This window comes from Martes martes, assembly GCF_963455335.1.
Source record: "Martes martes genome assembly, chromosome: 4".
In the NCBI taxonomy this organism is placed as follows: Eukaryota; Metazoa; Chordata; class Mammalia; order Carnivora; family Mustelidae; genus Martes; species Martes martes.
This window is the reverse complement of record NC_137891.1, coordinates 112,200,327-112,219,296: the sequence shown is the minus strand read 5'-3', so window position 1 is coordinate 112,219,296 and position 18,970 is coordinate 112,200,327. Positions and strand designations below refer to the sequence as shown.

Below are 18,970 nucleotides of genomic sequence, written 5' to 3'. Positions count from 1 at the left end.
TTCTTAGAGTTCGATATTGCTTCTTTTGCAACTAATGCATTGCATGTGGTGGTTTGCAGTGGTATCATTGGTCGTAGCAGGAAAGATTTCAAGAGATACTTATTCAACTTCATCGCCGCCATGCCTCTCGTAAGTGTAATTCTTTAAAAATCTTTACATAGGGAAAACTTGGATCTTCCTAAAATCTTCAGAGATTTTTGCTTCTTAAGTTTACTTTAAAGATTTATGATACTAAATTCCTATCTCAAGTTTCGTTTTATAACTTAGAGCAGAATTTTGCAATGTAAACCTTTATACTAGATAGTAAAAAAGGAATAAGGTTGGGTTCAGTTTCATTGTATACATATGTGGATGTGTCCATATGTGTTGTTTTGTTCTAACCTTTAGGCCAGGATTTCTGTGATGTTTAGTAGCATCCCACTTGATGGCAGTAGTGCCCCTCCCCCCAGTTTTAACAACCCCAAATGTCCCCAGGACATTGGTGAATGTCCTGAGGAGGCTAGGGCTTGGGTAGGCGTGGTGGCAAAATCTCCCTGACTGGGAACCATTGCTTTAGGCCCTAAACTATTAGAGTAACTTGAACCACTGATGTCGTTTAAGTGAAATTAGAATTTAGTATCTGAATTCATTAAAAATAAAGGTCAGTGTTTGTTTAAATCTTAAGTGATATTCTCAGCTTGGTTCTTTCTCTTATTGCTACTACAAGAATTTTAGTGTTATAAATATGGGAGTAAAAAAAAAAAGCTTGATTTTAAACTCCAGCTAATTAGAGAATCTGTTAGGAAATAAATAAAGCTTGAGGATACATGTACATGGCTTTTAGACTTTAGAAAAAGTTGAGATAAGAATTGTAGATGTCACTAAGAGATGGAGATTCAGTGGACAACCATTTTCTTAAGAAAATGTTTATGTAAATCTGAGTTTGAAACTATGGAAGACTTAATTTCAATATAATGATGGGAACAAGAAGTAAAGATGACTCTAGAAATTATGGTATTAGTTGGTATGAAATGTATAGGTTTTTTAAAATAAATGCAAATAGAATTCATTGTCTAGGATCATAGTGCTTGTAGAAGGAAACAGAAGATAACAAACAAAAATGTCAGGACTCCTTTACACTGAATCCAAAGGGTACAGATTTGGCTTTTTGTTTGTTGACGAAAGAAGTGTCAAGATGCTTCTCATAATTAGTGTTATTAACATATTAAAAAACTGAGTTTCAAGTAGAGTTTTAATATATCAGCATAGTAGAGCCAATTGCATTTGCTTTGGGATGTTCTCTTTGTATCTTTGCACACTCTGAGTTAAACAGAAGAGAATCATTATCAATTTGGACGATCCATTATAAAAATCATAGGATTTGGGGACAGAGCCAATGCTAGAGCAATAAATTATAATTTTGTGAATGGAAATGTAGTAAAACCAGTAATACGTGTTTGTTTCAGATCTCTGTAGTTAATAACTTCTTGAAGTTTGGGTTAAATGAGCTCAAACTATGTTTCCAAGTAAGACTAACTAAATATCTCTATGAGGAGTATTCCCAGTAAGTGTAACCTATTTTTATATTAAACATACTTGAATTGAATAGAAATGGTGATGATATTGAGATCTAGAAGCTTTACTTTTGTATTGGATATGTTTTCAAGGAAATTCTCTTAGACCCAGAAGCCCATAGGCAAAGACCTCAGCAATTTAGACTCTAATCCTGATTTAAAGGATTACATCTGCTTACACAAGAAGTAGAAAAGTTTTGTAATAGTGCAGTTGATCTGTATTCAAGTCTTAGTATGGCAAGGTTCTTAATTCTCTTTTTACAAATTATGTGTTGATTTGTTGACTTTTGAATCTTAGCATATTTATATAGAATTGTTTTGATGGACATAACAGCATATAACTACTAAGTGCTTTTTGAGAAAATTAGAGTTGTTATAATAGCTTTAACTACAGTTGTTTAATTTTCTCTATTATTTTTGTGAGGTGCTTTGGCCAATTTAGTGTGTCTTATAAAGATTTTGTATGAATTTTGCAGGCTGATTTCAGGAAAAGAACAGAAATTTGAATTTTTGTCACTTGATCTGTGGACTTGTGGCAGTTGTTAGAAATTGACCATCAGTTTATGTTTCTAGTTCCACATGTGTAACACTAGGCTGGACTTCTTCCTGTTCATTTCCGTGCTTCAGTATCTCTAATTCTAATAGATCGTTTGAATAATGGTCAAAAATCTTCACAAGATACTAGTTGATTTCTGTTTTCTAATTACTGTCTCCCCCCACCCCCGCCATCCCAGAATATTGCCAGAGCTCTTGGGACTGAGGATAGGCCCTAGCCAGGTTTCTTCCTGCCAGTTTCCTCAGTTCTGATTTGTACTATCTTGTCTCACCACCCTTTACAGCTTTTGCTGTTGTCTTCTCATTAAGTCGTCGTCTTTGCCATTACCTCCTGCCTTGTCTGGGACATGTACAGGGTACCTACGAGATCATCTACCCAGCATTTCCTCCTGTCTTCATCCCAGAGGCCCTATTTCCTACCACTATCCACATGGCTGCTCTTGGTCAGGGGTGAGAGCTTGTCTCAAAGTGGATCAATTATAGTATCTTTGTCCCTGGCCACAGTTGATCCAGATACCCTGTCTGAGACAAAAGAACCCTCCACAGGGGTCTGGGTCACACTGTAAGAAGAGGAATGCTCCTGCTTCAACCATGTGGCTGGATGGATCCTTTCAGCCTTGACCCTTCTTCCCACTTAGTCCGAAGTTGTATGATCAGTGTTCAGGGGGGAGATGGAAGCAGAAAGCAGAGGGACATGAAGTTTGCTCTGGTTCAGGGCAGCCTGGACAGACAGGACTAGTGCACAGCCAGCAGATGTACTGAGGACAGGCAGCAAGTAGGAGTGAGGCTCCCCCAACCTCCAGCCCAGCCATCTCCACCTAGCATAGATTTCCCAGGCTGGAGGGAAAGGCTAACCGGAGGGAAGTGGAGGGACCTGGAGGCAGGAACCCTGGCAGTGGGGGTGGCAGACTGGACACAGGGAAAAAGCGGATGTTCCAGGGAATTGCCAAATCACTCAGGAGGGTTTCTACCAGCTGGTGGAAAGGGAGCCTAAATTAAAATTATATCAAGGGTAAAAAAAGTGAAGAAAGTTACAACTGCTGCATCCATGGGCCTTGTCCCGCTGTCTGTACCAACCACCGCAGGGCCCTGGGGCTCCAGAGCAGGGAGCAAGGCCAGGGGTGGGGGTGGGGGACGGGGTTGGGGCAGGGGTGGGGGGTTGGAGCAGGGTTGGAACAGGGGTGGAGGGGTGGGCCGGGGATGGGCTGGGCAGGCGCCCCTGTGCCTGAGCTCAACGGCCCTTTGGGCTTCTTGCTGCCAGGACAACCCCCCGGGAAATGGGGGAAAAGGAGGAGCCCCGGGGAGACGGGGTGGGAGGGGGGTGAGACCCCTGCCAGCTCCCACCTGCCTCTTCCTTGAGGCCTTTGTGGATCCCCACAAAAGACCGTGCCCATTTTCTCTTTGAACTCCCAGAGAGACCTGGTAGAGAACCCCCGGGGAAAATTGTTCCCTCTGCATCTGGGGCAGGGCCCAGGGCCCCTGGGCAGCAGGGGGAGAAGTCGGGGAAAAAAAGCCAGTTAGAGTAGGAGAGGGTGAGGATCGAGGGGAACCTGCAGCATCCGGCTTGCACCCCCTCTCTAAGTGCGCTAGCCTTCACGCCAACCTTCACACCGGCCTTCACACAACCTTCAGTGCGCCTGTTCACACCTTGTGAGCACTTCCCCTTGAGTAACTCTAATCTGGGATCGTTCCAACTCCCCCACCCCAGAGTCCTTCTTCCTCTCTGTTTATACTCCATGGTCAGTGCTTTCCCAGCTTCAGTTCAGGTGCTTTTGACAAAAAAAAAACCTGAGCCAAAGCTTACTTAGACAATTAAGTGGCTTATATCCTGTGAAAAGTCCATGGGTAGGGAGAACTTCAGGCAAGGTTTGATCCAGTAGCTTGGTGACTTAGTTTCTTTCCTTCACCCTGCACTGCTCTCCAGTGTGTTATCCCCAGCTGAAGCTGGCTCCCTTTGTGGTCTTGAGGTAACTGCCCACAGCTCTGGGGGCTACAGCTTTCTTCATTATATTTCCCAAGAAAGAGCGTGCCCACAGTCCCAGAAAAAGCCCTGAGATTCATCTTTCCTAGATGAGGTTAGATCCTGTGCTTAAACCAATGTCTGCAGTAACAAGGAAGGAATGTATTGAATGGCAAAGCCAGAATCACCTAGATCCCCAGATGAAAAGCAGGGGCTATGGGACGGGGAACAAGTGCCCACTATAAGCTTCTGAACTAAAGTTACATGGTAACAGTAACAAACATCAGGCAACCATTGGAGAAGAAATAACACCTGCTAAATACTCATGTCTTAGAACAAGTAAGAATTGCATTTGGGAATGAGTCTATCTCCTATTTCATGGGCAGGGATAATTGTTCCTTATTTTACTGAAGAGACAGGTACTTCAATTATAGGTCATCAGCTGTAACTAGGGTAAAATGTCTTTGGATTTCACAAGTACTGACTACTTATATGTAAGTCAAACTTATAATTTGAGATCGTAAAGGTCTATTTTCAAAGCCTGAATGTTTGTTTACTAACAGTTAGCTTTATGATACATGGAGGGCCAGGATAAGTAATGAAGTAAAATTTGGCCCACAGGAGGGCAGCAGTTTCTGGATACCAGGAAAAAATTAATAGGCTTTTCTGCTCCAAGTACTACGGACAGTATGGATTTTAGCAGCAGGTGTTCAGTCTCAGCAATAAGGACAGGTGGAGAAACACGAGACTGGGGACTCTGAAAATACAATCTGAGGGTTTTGGAGGGCAGGGGGGTGGGAGGTTGGGTGAACCTGGTGGTGGGTATTATGTAGGGCACGTATTGCATGGAGCACTGGGTATGGTGCATAAACAATGAATTCCGGAACACTGAAAAGAAATTTAAAAAATAAATAATTTTTTTAAAAGTGCAATCAGGAAGCCTCCTGATCATCGCAGTGTGGTCTCATTCAGATCTGGAATGCATTCCTTCCCTGTGAACAGCCAGACACCTCGTTACTACCCAGACTGGCTTTCCATTCTTTAGTGGATCCATTCAAATTCCTTAGATTATGAGGCCTCGGAATCACATGATGACGTAGTTGTTCCTGGCAGGGTAGGAGCAGCCTGATGGAAACAGGCAGTCAGATGCCCTCTCTGGGACTTGTTCCATCACCCCCCTCCCCCACATGGTGGACTAAGCTCTTTGTCCCAGGGAGCCCCGCGGGAGCAGGAATTCAAGGTAATGGCCAAAGCACACTTTACTGCAGGACACGCCCCCACGCCAAGCTCTCTTCTGTTGACTAGGGTGTAAAGGCACGCCTTCTTTCTCTGGCATAATGAAACACTGCCAAGTGTACGACAGCCTCTCCCATACTGATACCGATTGTTCGTGGCAAGCAAACCAATAAAATGAACCCAATACACTATGGGTCTGTTTTCCTTTATTTCTCTGAAGTTTCTACCACTTTTTTTCCTTTCAGGCTACTATTTTTCGGGGGACAGCAAAGGTTTGCTTTTTCTATCCTTCCAGAGAATATGATGTTATATCAAACATGTCATGTTTAGAGTTTTGTTGATAACCCTTGGAATTCTTTGGAGCAAAGGAACAGAGGGACTTGAAATTCATGAACAACTGGACAGTGACCTGCTTCTTCCCTTATTTTAATGCTTGCTCAGGGTGTCTGTGGGGGACCTCTTCCAGGAGGGTGGGCCATCTGGGTGCTCTTTCTAGCCTGCACTGGCCCAGCCTTTCGCAGCAGGGAGCAAACACAGCTGTGGCCATACTAGGCACCGGGAACCTCATTTCTGTCTCTAGCTAGAATCCTCTTTCAAAACTCTTGTGAGATCAAGACTGTTCTGCCGTGTTTATATTGGGTTTGAATGGTGGACTCCCTATTTCTATACTCTAAAGGGAGGTAACGTGGTCAGTTGGACTCAGCCATGACTGAGAGCCTACCGTCACTGCCTCTTTCAAGGGGCCGTGAACACGAGCCAGACCCAGTCCTAGCCACAAAGAGCTCTAAATTTAGTTTGCTTTTCACGAACTCCAGAGACTCTACTTCTCTCTCTGCCTATCTTCTATTGCCCTTTCATCCAGTTTTCTTTCAAGACAATAGTCCAAAGAATTGGTCCTTTCTCCTCTCTAGCCTTCATCTGCAACTCCACCCAATGCCCACAAAAAGAAGTCACCCCCTCTAATCTGCAGTCTGCTGGGTGATTTTCTCCCTTTCCGGTACATCGTGTGCCCCTGCCATTGCTGTGTGACCGGTGGTGCCCCCCAGTAGGCAGTGTTGTCAGGTGTGATCAGATGTTGCCTGGCCAGTGACAGGTGAGCAGAAGTTCTAAGAGGTGGCTCAAAGCTTGAAGACATGGCTGCTGTTACTACTCGTTTTTTGTTTTCCCTCTGCCCTGACCCAAATAGAGTCTTCCCCTTGGGTTCGGGTCCTAGAATGAGAATGTAATTAAGAAGAGCTGCAGTCAACTTGCAGCCACCAAACTAATGTAAGTGAGAATTCAAGATAGCGTTGTTGTTATTGTTGCTGTTATTTTGTTGTTTTAAGATAGCATTGTTGTGAGCTACCGAGAATTTTCAGGTCATTTGTTCCTGCAGCAGAGCCAACTCATACAAAGTCCAAATCATAAATAATAAAATGGAAGATATAATAAATACAATAGTCACAATTCCCAGCCACCTTTATTTGTATAAAAGTATATTAAATAAATTATTTCAATATATACAAATAGAACCATATTACTTCTATAAATAGAATATCCCCATGTATAAAACCTTTTAGAAAATTATATAAATATATACAATATTGACCATAAAAGCTTGCAGTACCTTAAATCATCACCTCTATGTGGTCTGTATAGTAGTCTTATAAAAATATATATATAGTCGGCTGTCAAGTGCTTAACCTACAGCATCTGAGTCAATTAAAGTGCTAAACTGTAAGGTGCTTTAGGAATGTGCCCCAAAACAGAAGTCTTCTGCATTTAACACATTCATATAAAAGTTGCCAATTGTTTTGGAACTCTAAAAAACTCAGAAAAGAAGAACCTAAACACCATATATCACAAAAGAATTCTCTATGTTAGAAAATTTCACCCAATTTCCATTTCACTCTCCCCTATGATTTGAAGTCAGCTTCTCAAAAGTTTTCCAAAAATCTACCCAAGTTTTTTTTTTTAAGGTTTTTGTTCATTTGTTTTGATTACGTGATCTGGTTTCATTTGGGGTATAGAATGTATATTCTAACACATGATATGTGCAAAAGGTGCCATAGTGTTAAAATAGAAATTTTTAAATCTTAGAATTGGTTGTACCGTTCGTTACATTCCAAAGTGTCTAATGCTGTCGTTGAAACCAGAATCCTAATCGTGAGAGCTGGTCAGATCAAGAGCTATCTCTGAGCCCGAGTCTCTTTGCTCCAAGATACTCATTTGTGTTTCCATATATATATATTCTGTTGTCTTACAAGTTCTTGGTTGCAGTGCAGCCTACACTCCGTCGCGGACGGCAGCTCCCAGGACACATGCCTTATGCAGCATTGAGTGGGGAGCTTTCCTTCCCACTCTGCCGCGCATGCACCTTCCTGCACTTGTACAGGGTCACAGACAGGATGATGGTGAGGATGAGGACCACGAGCACCACAATTACAATGATGAGGAGCACTTCTGAAAAACAAAGGATACCAATCAACTTCAACTTCAAGAGCTTGCATCCCATTCATCAGTAGGCAGAACGGAGGGCAATAACCCCAAATGGCACCAAATTAATGTTTTGTGTAATTTGAAATTTTTTTCCTCCGCTCTTTCCACGGCAACACATTTTGATTAGGAAAGAATGGGTCAAGCCCTCACTGTTTTAGGGCTGTTGATGGTGGTGAACATAATTTAATGGGCTGTTTAATAAACCAGATAATGTTGACAGCCTAGAAAGGGTACATATAAGTGGGAGCAGGAACCACTGTTAGAAACAAGTGGCTAAAACTAATGCTGGCTTTGGTGGCCAGGATTATAATCGTAGAAGATGAAGGTCAGTGCAAAAAGTGAGACACAGAGTGCTAGCAGGGTTCAGGTGAAGGACAGTAGATACTTGGTTGGGGCAATAGGGAGGCTTCCTGGTGGAGGTGGCATTTGAAATGGTTCTAAAGGACACATTTCAGTAGAAGAAAAAGAGGCAGGGAAGAAGTGATCTGGGTGTGTATGAGGACAGAGAGGCAGCAGAACCCCAGCCGGCTTGAGGGAAATGGACGTGAGGACTGGGGGTCTGATGGCACAGAGGGGTGCAGGACCAGACGGAAGGAGAGCCCTCTTCTTCCCCACTTCCATCGTGGTCAATCAATAGGAGAGAATTTACTTTAAAGTGTTTTTAGGGCGCCTGGGTGGCTCAGTTGGTTAAGCGACTGCCTTCCGCTCAGGTCGTGATCCCAGAGTCCTGGGATCAAGTCCCGCATCAGGCTCCCTGCTTGGTGGTGAGTCTGCTTCTCCCTCTGACCTTCTCTTTCATGCTCTCTCTCTCTCTCAAATAAATAAATAAAATCTTTTTTTAAAAAAGTGTTTTTAAATATTCAAATCTCTCCTTAGCAAGGAGCTATCCTATGACTCTTTTGTTCCCTGAATGTCCTCAGAGTCCTCTCCCTATGAAGCCTGGAGGGAGACTCAGGATTTCAGCTTCACTGGACAAGTGTGAATGCCCCGTGGCACTTCCAGCTAGGAGCCACTCCTCACAAGGGGTCTGGGCCCCGGGTGTGCACGCACCTGCACGAGGGACTATCTGGTAGATTCAGTCTCTTCCTTTTCGGGTTAGACTTTCAGACCCTGTGACAACAGCCCATGGCGCATGCTCACAAATGTCTAGTGGGTGCTGCTGCAGCTGGTTCAGACACTCCCCCATAACTCCCAGGATCAGAATTTAAGCATGAAAAAATAACGCGGAGAAATCTGTGCTTTGATGTTAAATTGTAAACTTGCATCGAGTGTCCAGTGCTCGGGAGAGCTTGGCACATGGCAAGGGCTCAAGCACCCATTAATACAAGGGGACAACACAGCAGCATTTCTAAATGCCTAAAATTGTAAGGGAACCCTCAGAACAACACAAACAAACAACAACAACAACAAGGCTGTTTTTCCCAGAACAAAAGTCCACCCTGGTTCTGAGGGTGGAACCAGTCCTCTGGAAGGCATCCGTGCCTCCCAGACGAATGCTGGGCAGAGCCACTCACCTCTGAACATACCTTTCTCATGGCTAGTGCACTCAATAGGACTTTCTGGACTCCTCTGGTTAGCCTTCCGTGATGGAATCGCTGCTTGAACACTGAAACAGTAGCTTTGTCCTTCATCCACATCAATCAAAAACTCATTAGTGTCCGTCTTGGCTGTTTTCTGTTAAAAGATGAAGAGTTCTGAATTCGTCTGGGCTCAGAGTGAATTCTTTCCCCATTACTAAGTCACTGTGGAAGGAAAAGTCTGCAGGGACACACCTGACATAGAAAGGATTAGAAATGACTTGGCTGCTCTGTTCCCCCTGGTAACTGCTAAGGACGTTTCTTCCAAGACCAAAAATATCCAATGTAGGTACATCCAACCCAATTTAGCTCCTCTGGAAGAGATGTGCCATAAAGGAAAAAAGGAATGAAGCATTCATCGTTGAATGGAAAACCGATTTTGTCTCTGGGATCCTCCAGAGAGAAAGAAATGGGAGAGCTGGCAGGAGCCTCAGAGATGAGCCCGCCCGATCCTTGGCTGAGGAGCCTGCAGATCTGAGGGGTCCTGCCCGGAGTCCCTGGCCGAACCGGGACAGCAGGCCCCCCGCCCCCTCGACCACGCTGCTCTCTCACTGATCCCACTATGGCATTTTTGAACTGAGGGAAGAAGTGGGCTGTAAAGTCAAGGAGCCATAATTTAAAACAAGTCATAAACACAGATGAAAGAATCCTCACCTTTCCTGTACTTGAAGCTTTCCAGTAATAAAGTGTGTAAATTAAGTTCTTGCCAAAAACATCCCGGAGGCTGAGGAAGGTGCCATTCCTCCTGACTAACGTGCGTGTATCTCGTATGGTCACATTCAGCTTTGTCCCGACTTGTTTGAAACTCTGGATTGTTGGCCGTCCAAGCTTGGCTGAAACATAGAAAATGAGCTCCGCTGGAACCAAAGAATTCTCTACCAAGCAGAAGCCCATTCAGTTATCACGGTTAATAACAGCCCAGCCATCCCTCGTGGAGCGGCTGTACAGAATGGGCTCCCCAGCGGTCGGGAGCTAAGTGGCTCCGCAGCCGAACCCTGAGACTTCCCCGGGCACTGCCATCTCTGTGCAAATATAATGGAGGCACAGACATCACTTTAAATTTCCTTGCTGTCACAGCAGGAAATGCAAAAAGGAATAACTGAAATTACTTTTAATAATACATTTTGTTTAAATCCCCATAGCTAAAATATTATCATTTAACATGTAATCGATATAAAAAAATTTTGGAGATATTTTTCAAAATCCAGGATGTATGGCATTATCTGTATTTCAAGCGCTCCATAGCCATCTGTGGCTAGTGGCTGTTGTAGTAAATGATGCAGTTGTGTAAGATTCCATATTTTAGATACAGTAAATTAGGGGCTGAGGGAAAGAGCAGGATAAGTCCTCAGGACCTCAGGGAGCCAGTGTCAACCACAGGGTCTCTGCAATGGCTCAGTCTTCTGCTGTGCTTAGGCTGTGTGACTGCAGAAATCCCAGTAATTCAACACAAATTACCAGCAAGTGTGTGTGTGTGTGCGCGTGCGCACGCGCACATGCAAAATTAATACATAAAATATTTTCTTTTTTTCTTTCTTTCTTTAAAGATTTTATTTATTTATTTGATAGAGAGAGAGCAAGCACACGAGCAGTGGGAGAGGCAGAGGGAGAGGGAGAACTTGAGCCGAAGGCAGACACTTAACCGACTGAGCCACCCAGGCACCCCTATAAAATATTTTCTCTCTTATACCAAAAAAGGATTTGAAGTGGCTTACAAAAAAACTCAAGAACTATAAAAGGAAATCATGAGGATCTGACCAAAGGGGGAATGAGTGACATGGACCCTGCATGGTCCCTGATGGGTGGCTGTGGCTGAGCCCCTGTGAGAGACACACCAGTGAGGGCCACACAGGAGTCTGAAGACAGGCTCTGGCAAACGGGGGCTCAGGGAGGGCAGACAGATTCACTCGGGGTTTAGGTTACTTTCTATTTCCACTCTCACTGTAGACAGCTGAGGGGAAAGGTGGTGGACCGTCCCTCAGCCTCTCACCGTCCCTGCTGGGAGAGAGCATTCTCCCTCACTGGGCAGTCAGAGGGTAATACAAAAACCACCGGATAAAAAACATAACACCCGCGGTGCTGGGGTGGCTCAGTTAAGCGTCTATCTTCGGCTCCGGTCATGATCCCAGGGTCTTGGAATCGAGCCCCACATCTGTCTCCCTGCTCAGTGGGAGTCTGTTTCTCCCTCCCCCTCTGCAGCTCCCTGTACTTGTGCTCTCTCTTTCTCTTCTCTCAAATAAATAAATAAAACTTTAAACAAACAAACAAAAAAATTAGAACCTTTTGTTCTAATTCCTCTTGAAAGAGCAGCTGATTTCACTCTCCTCAATGTGCTACATCTGTTAATTAAAAATACCTAGCTCAGAACTATAGCCCTGACAAAAAAAAAAAAATCTAAATCTCCTGCTTGGCTGGAATCCTCTGCATTCCCTTGTTAGGTGCTAAGGTCAGCTTACTGGGGCAAAGGCTGGGGAGGGAAGCATTCCTCATTTTCCAAGCCGGCATGAAGGAGGCAGGCTGGGGTGGGCCTGGCAAGGGCCGGCACACCACCGCATCCCAGGACTCCAAGCCTGCTCAGGTTATTTAAAAGGTCAGCAAGCCTGATTGTGGGCTCAGAGGGGAACTAGACCTACAGAGATCTGTGACTGTTCGTGAAAACCCTAACCTGGGACTTCTGGTCTCAGGATGGAAGAGAATATTCCGGAGATTCATGCGATTCCGTCTTTTATAATCTCCTAAATATCCATGGGGAAATGCTCAATCTCCAGCTTTGGTGGGTTTCCTCCTCCCCGACCCATTCCCGGCCCCTCCCGGGCCCCTCCCCAGCCCCTCCACTGGGTCTGGGGATAGGGAGCGGGGGAGGGTAGTTACATGATGACACTGTTAACAAGTGCAGAGTTTACGTTTCTGTGAACCTCCCACCACACCAGGAATGAGCCAAGAGGGCCGTGGCACTTACCAGTTCCAGAGAAAGAGGATCTGTGTATGGATACATAGTCTTTTATGTGATAGCCCCTAAGAGTCACAAGCTCACAGAATATTCAGCTCAAGCATGAAAGGTTATTACAAAGAGTACTTACTCTCCACGTAAGGTGTGAACTCTGGGGAGTTTGTAAATGGAGGCTCCCCAGAGTAATCGGTGGCATCAGCCGGGTAGGAGAGGACCCGTGCCTGGTATGTCTGATTCACGTCATTCCCAATCTCATCGGTGAGGTCACACTCCGTGTCTGTGGTGTAGAAGCATTTGCTCTTCCAATTTCCAAGTCTAGGGCTAAAGGGAGGAAAAGAGGCAGAGAAATGAAACAGCAGGACGTGCGGCGGAGGCAGCTTGCTTTTTGGCTGGGGTTGGGTGTTAAACTACCAGCCCCCACACGGGGTCCAAGCAGGCAGTGGTCCTTGCAGTGGGGATGGCTCTGTAATGACTCACTTTTCACAGATAAGGCTATGGGGCAAGGTGAGAACAGGTGTCCGGCTCGAAGTCACACAGCAGTTTGCCTGCTGGGTCTGTGCTCTCAACCATTTGTGAAGTAGCTTTCTTTCTTTCTTTTTAAGATTTTATTTATTTGAGAGAGAGGGAGAGAGAGAGCACAGTGGGGTGGGGGGAAGGGGAAGGGCAGAGGAAGAAGCAGACTCCCTGCTGAACAGGGAGCCTAACCTGGGACCCCAACACTGTGACCTGAACCGAAGACAGATGTTCAACTGACTGAGCCAGCGAGGTGCTGGCTTTCTTTCTTAAGAAAGAAAGAAATTTCTTTCTTAAAATGCAGACAATTTCTTATGGTTACATGGGAGAGAGAACAATTTCCCATCAAGACCCAATTATTTGTTATAGTCTACTTATAATATCATTCTATAACACACTTTTTTAAAAAAAAATTTATTTACTTTAAAGGGAGAGTGAGAGCATGAGCAGGGGGAGGGAAAAAAGGAGAGGGAGAGAATCCCAAGGAGGCTCCGCACAGAATGTAGAGCCTCATGACCCTGAGATGATGACCTGAGCAAAAATCAAGAGTCAGACACCCTACTGACTGAGCCACCAGAAGTCCCTACTGCACACTTATTTTATCACATTCTATATTCTATGTGAAATATAGTCAGTGTACTAATAATAGGATCTACAAAACCATATATTCTATAAATTACATTTGATTGTGACCACTGTTGGTGTGGCTATTTATCATTGAATCTACCATATGCTAGGAATCATACAGGGCCTTTTACTCAGATTACTTCATTTGATAAAATCCTTCCAAGAAGGTATTGGATCTTTTTCACATATAAGGACACAAGCTCAGAGCCACTAAGTACCTTGTACAAGGTAACCTGGCTAATGCAGTGAGAACGGATGTGTCCATCTCATTATACTACATGCCTCCCTCACTTCTATGTGAGTACAGCCCATCAAAGATTACCACATTACAATACAGGTAGGATCTAACAGTCTGAGAGACAAAGAGGCTAAGATAGAGCTTTCCTTTGCAAGACATCATTGAAGAGGAAATAATTTAAGGGACTGCTAAACATGACATTCTTCTAAAGGACGGAAACATTTGTAGATGAGTGTCCCTGCCACTGGATCCACACACCTGTGCCACGTACATTGACAGCCACACTGCTTTTCCCTTCAGCATCACAGACCGCCAGAGAGCCCTGCCCAGCATTCAAGACCATGCTCCAATCCTGGTTTCTCCAAGAATCTCCGTATCTCCTTTCTCACAATTTCTCCCTTCTCTGTACCCCAGCACTGACATGTCCAATGAAGCACTTACTGCAAACCTGGTACCAGGGTCCAAGTCCTCGTGGCCCATGCACCCTGAAGCAGCACGGCTAAACGGAGGGCTCACGTAGCTAGGCCTTGCTGAGTGTTAGGTGGTTTGCACTTGTGGGCTGAATCAGGGGAAAACAAGCTGCCAAATGGATTCAACTCTCTCAGTTCACGCGTAAGAGCCCTAAGTATATATTTTTTTAAAAAAATCTGAACTAACTCTCGGGGCTAAGAGGGCATGGACAAACACACGCTTTGTCCTAAGATCCACAAACTGAGATGGATACAGAAATATTTTGGTTTCTTACATTTCTCTAACTTTCTGTGATAAAAGTAGAGAGGCTGTCTTAATTCCAGAATGACCAAAATGCATTTTTAATCATAGTATCGCTTCTATTCTAAAAAGTGAGAGAGAACATGGCGATTCTTCCCCATCGCTATGGCACACCTACTGTCTGGATTAACAGGAGAAAGCCTGCTGCGCTCTGTGGCCTCCTCCTGTCTGAGAGACAGGTATTCCATTCGTCCCAGCTCACACACAGAAATCATAGTACTCATCTGGTGAAATTAGCACAAGCGCCTAGATCCCCGAAAGCAGTAAAGTCTTGTGAAAAGGTAATGAAGGGGTTCTGTACTAAGTTCCTCTAAATGCTATTGTCAGCAATAACACTTTAAAAGGCTTCAAGCTTCCTTTAGGTATTGCAAAACCTCCCGGTTTGGAAATAATAAATGTCCCACTTGAATTACTAAGAAATTCCAACAGAAGCCAGATTCAACAATTTAAAAGCAGGTTGTTCTCTAGAAGCTTTGGAAGTTTAGTCTTAGCATTCAGAACATTTTCACAGAATCAATATTATAGGTGATGGTTGGGCACAACGGCTTGAGCCAACAGCACTTCCCAGCCACCACTGAAAACTTTTGGGGGGGGGAACAAATGCTGCTGGAGCCCCAAGTAGGGGCTCCAGGCACAGCAGGGGTGCTCTGGGAGTGGGGACAGGCTGGTGGTGAGGGCGGGTGGGTGAAGAAGAGCAGCAGGTTAAAATGCTTTCTCTAGGGGCAGAAAGCCAGGAAGGAGGAAAACCCACAGACGGCCTTCCTTCCTCCTCCCAGCTTTGGGGGCTCCCATCTGACTATGGCCAACCCACCTAGGTAGCTGGTGGTCTGAGGTACTGGGGAGATCCTGGTTCCAGAAGTGCCTGGGTACTCACTATAGGGGCAGTCAGAATCAATCCCTCCCCTTCCCCAGGCAAGTTTCCCCTTCCTGGACTGCCATAGTCCTTTTCACCCAGGAATTGTATTTACCCACAGGGAGGCTGAAGAAGAGTGTGGGGGTGGGGGACGGCCCCCAGGGCCTCTAGTGCAGCGGCAGGAGTGTGGGGAGGTCACTGTCTTGGCAGGAACCCCTCATCCCTGGCTGCAGGAACCTGCGAGCCACAGCTCTGCTAGGATGTATTACTGAAATAGCAGCAGCGGGGCGCCTGGGTGGCTCAGTGGGTTAAAGCCTCTGCCTTTGGCTCAGGTCATGGCCCTGGGGTCCTGGGATCGAGCTCCCCCTCCCGCCCCCCGCATCAGGCTCTCTGCTCCGGGTGGAGCCTGCTTCCCCCTCTCTCTCTGCCTGCCTCTCTGCCTACTTGTGATCTCTGTCTGTCAAATAAATAAATAAAATATTTAAAAAAAAAAAAAAAAAGAAATAGCAGCAGCCTTGGAAAGTCTGAGAACTTAGAGCCCATCAAGGCTTCTGTTTAAAAATCAGGTCGGTCGTAACAGTTGCCACATATTCACCAAACCCAAGACTGAATATATGTAGGAGTAAGCATTCCTCCTAAAATCCTATTTTCGTTATCCAGAAGGAAGATGTTTTACTAAGGTAAACCTCAGTGCTGTATTCAGAGGAATTAATTACCGATTCTCAATCAGTGGACGCTGAATGGACTAGTTGGACCATAACCATAATTATTACCTGGGGTTCTGAAACTTCTGTCGTTCTCTCTCTATATCCATACCCACAGCACGCACATACACAAGTTCTCTTCCCTGTTTAGCAAGAGTCGTCATGAAGTTCATTTTGAAAAACAAGAACATCTACCTCATAGACGCACTCTGTCCTTAGGAGCTGTGTTCCTAATACCATATAAAAGGTTTGACACGAGCTAAAACAAAACAGCAAAACACCCTGAATTTGAACCAGTGATTCCATTGTGCCTTTTTTCAATTAGCTCTCCTCTACTTAATAAGAACTCTATTGAGCCTCCTAGAACATATCAGAAACCAAAAACTCCCCCAAGAAAATGGTGAAAACCGTCAAGGAAGATGGGCAGCATGCGTCTGACACTCAGATTGAAAATGCCAACCTACCAGCTCTTGGAGGGAGCTGTCAGTCAGAGAGGACAGTGGCTAAGCAGCGGGGCTCCAACAACCCAGAGTATAGACAGAGGAGCATTTCTTCCAGGCTTTAGTGAGTCACGACTTTGACCTCCTCCGAGTACATGTATGCAACCGAATTTTCAATCAGTGTCCAAAGATGAGTGAATCAAACACTGCTTTAGGGCAATGTCTACATTTGGACTCCTCCCTGCCCCCTCCACAACATGTTAGATCCGGCTCACCGTCTAGACAGGGAGGAAAAAACTGTGTGCTTAAATGGGATTAGTATCCATTCAGGACAACATGTTCCCATGCTACCATAGCAGCTCAAGAAGGTTCACCTACCTCCAGCTTAGACTCCATTTAAGAATATTCCCATAGTGTCCAAAAACAAGTGAAACAGTCTATCAGTTTAAGCTGTGGCAATGTTGCAGGCTTCATGGAGTATAGCTCCCGCCTGCAAATGACCAGGAATGCCCTTTGTCATCTGTTAAATACTCTCATCCATTCATCAGTGTTAAAGACATTTGTATTCAGCACAGGGAAGTGGAAACAACAAAAACTTTAATTTTCTTTTTCTTTCTTTCTTTCTTTCTTTCTTTTTTTTTTAACCTAGCTTACCTTATCTGAACCGTGTAGACATGATTGATGGGTTTGGGTTCCCACTCCAAAATTGTCTTGAAATTAGTTGATTTCCAAGTTAAGTTATATGCTACCACTACCTCTGTAGTGCCTTTAAACAATAGAGAAACAACTATTATTACATGAACTCATTATATGATTTCACGTTGATGGCATAAAACCTCTTCCCACCCCTCCAAAATCACCATTAACTTCATATCAATTTTTTTCCAACCACAAAAGCTTCATTACTGAATTATCAAGACAAAAAAGATTTTCAAGTTTTTATTTTCTTAATTAAAGTCTCTGAAGTTCCTCATGGCAAGATCTACCTTGTAATCTAAGAAAACAGGTAAGGATCTCAAAATCCTTGTTTGAAATTACAGGAGGGGGGGTGGGGGGGGTACAGGAGTGGGGGGGTTAGGGTGGCGGGAAGCCCTGAGATAACTTGACCTAGAAACACAGGGCAGGAGCCTTCAGCCTCTTGCTATGTCTAAGACCCAGCCCAGGAAGAACAGGACTCAGAGGTTCAACTCACCAGGGAAGGCCAGGTAAGAAGGGTTTGGGGTAACTTATGGAAAAGGGCAGATCCCGTGCGTGTGAGAGAGGTTAGGGCTGAATACCATAAGAAAGCCAAATCTTGACTTTTCCCATTTTTATCTAACATGTCTCTATATAGAAACTTCCGGACAGCTAGTCAGAGGTGTGGCCTGTCACACCATGGCATGGGCTCCGTTAGCATGCGTTATTATTAAGGTCTGTTTTGCCAATACTCGGCAGGTCAGTCTCTGCCATGCCGCGCACATGGAATAAGCATATGGGGCATGCACAATGTGGTGTCTGCTCCAATCTAAGCGACTTTTTGCAGCAAGATTGCCTCTAACTCAATCTAAAACAAAGATGTCCAAGAAAAGACCGCAGGGGCGGATCTTTATCAAGGCAAGTGCACGTGCAATGAAGGATAATATACCAACACGGTACCCTGATCAGGCCAAGTGCGGATCCGTGTCCACCACCTTCAAGGTGGAGATCACTGGAAAACACTTTCCCTAAACTCAAAGTGGGAGCCACAAATCCCTGTATGCCCTAATGACGGACTCGGGAGCGAGCTTCTCCAGCAGAAGGGCAGCCAACTACTACCCTCCATCACCCGCCCGCGTGCCTCGGGGGCCGGCTTCGGCTACGTTCAGACTCCGCTGCTTGAGAGAGGACTCGGCCGCGTCAAGGGGGTGCGGGGCACCTCCGGGCAGCAGGGCGAGCCCCCTCCTCCCGCCGCGCGCCGCTGGGTTTCGGGAGTGGGTGCCACTCACCTGACGTTCTGGCCACCTGCAGGAGGACCCAGCTGAGCAGGAGCATCCGAGCGACCGCGGCCTCGGAGCTGGGCACCCGGGGCCAGGTGGGGGTCTCCATGTCCACGAGCTGGCGGCGAGGTCGGGAGGATTCCGTTGCGCCCCGAAGACTAGGGAGGTTGCGCTGGAGGCGCCGATGGCAGCGTGCTAGAGCGGGAAGGGGTGCGGGGAACCCTGAATCTGGGGGAGCCCGCGCTCGGGCGCGCTTTAAGGAGCAGCGCGACCGCCCCCTCCTCGTGTGCCCCCGGCCCGCCCCCGCCGCTCCTCCCCCACTCCCGTCTCCCGCCGGGCTACTGGCTGTTGCGGTGGGCGGCCCCAGGCCAGTCCCCACCCCTGTCCCGCCTCCTCCGGGGAGGAAACTCCCAGGGGTGATTCACCCGTGATTCAACCGCGCGGCAGAGAGCGATGCTTCCCTTCGGCCCCGGCGGCTCCAGGTGCGGCGGGGGACTGGGTCCCCCGGCCTCCCGGCCCCGTGACCCCCGGGCCACCCAGGCCGGCAACCGTAACGTCCG

General features: G+C 45.9%; 1 protein-coding gene across 2 annotated transcripts; it reads right to left on the bottom strand.

Moving 5' to 3' along the window:
* Positions 1–6,745: 6,745 nt before the first annotated feature.
* F3 (coagulation factor III, tissue factor) lies at positions 6,746–18,698 on the bottom strand. 2 transcript variants are annotated; one of them, XM_080802495.1, is made up of 6 exons: positions 18,420–18,698; positions 17,110–17,221; positions 12,440–12,630; positions 10,014–10,192; positions 9,297–9,456; positions 6,746–7,746 (listed from the first exon to the last, which is right to left on the bottom strand). In XM_080802495.1, the coding sequence occupies exons 1-6, from the start codon at positions 18,517–18,519 to the stop codon at positions 7,610–7,612; spliced, it is 879 nt and encodes a 292-aa protein (XP_080658621.1). In that variant the 5' UTR covers positions 18,520–18,698; the 3' UTR covers positions 6,746–7,609. The 2 variants fall into 2 exon arrangements, with proteins under 2 accessions (XP_080658621.1, XP_080658622.1); XM_080802496.1 differs by having other exon boundaries at positions 9,309–9,456; positions 18,420–18,634.
* Positions 18,699–18,970: the final 272 nt, after the last annotated feature.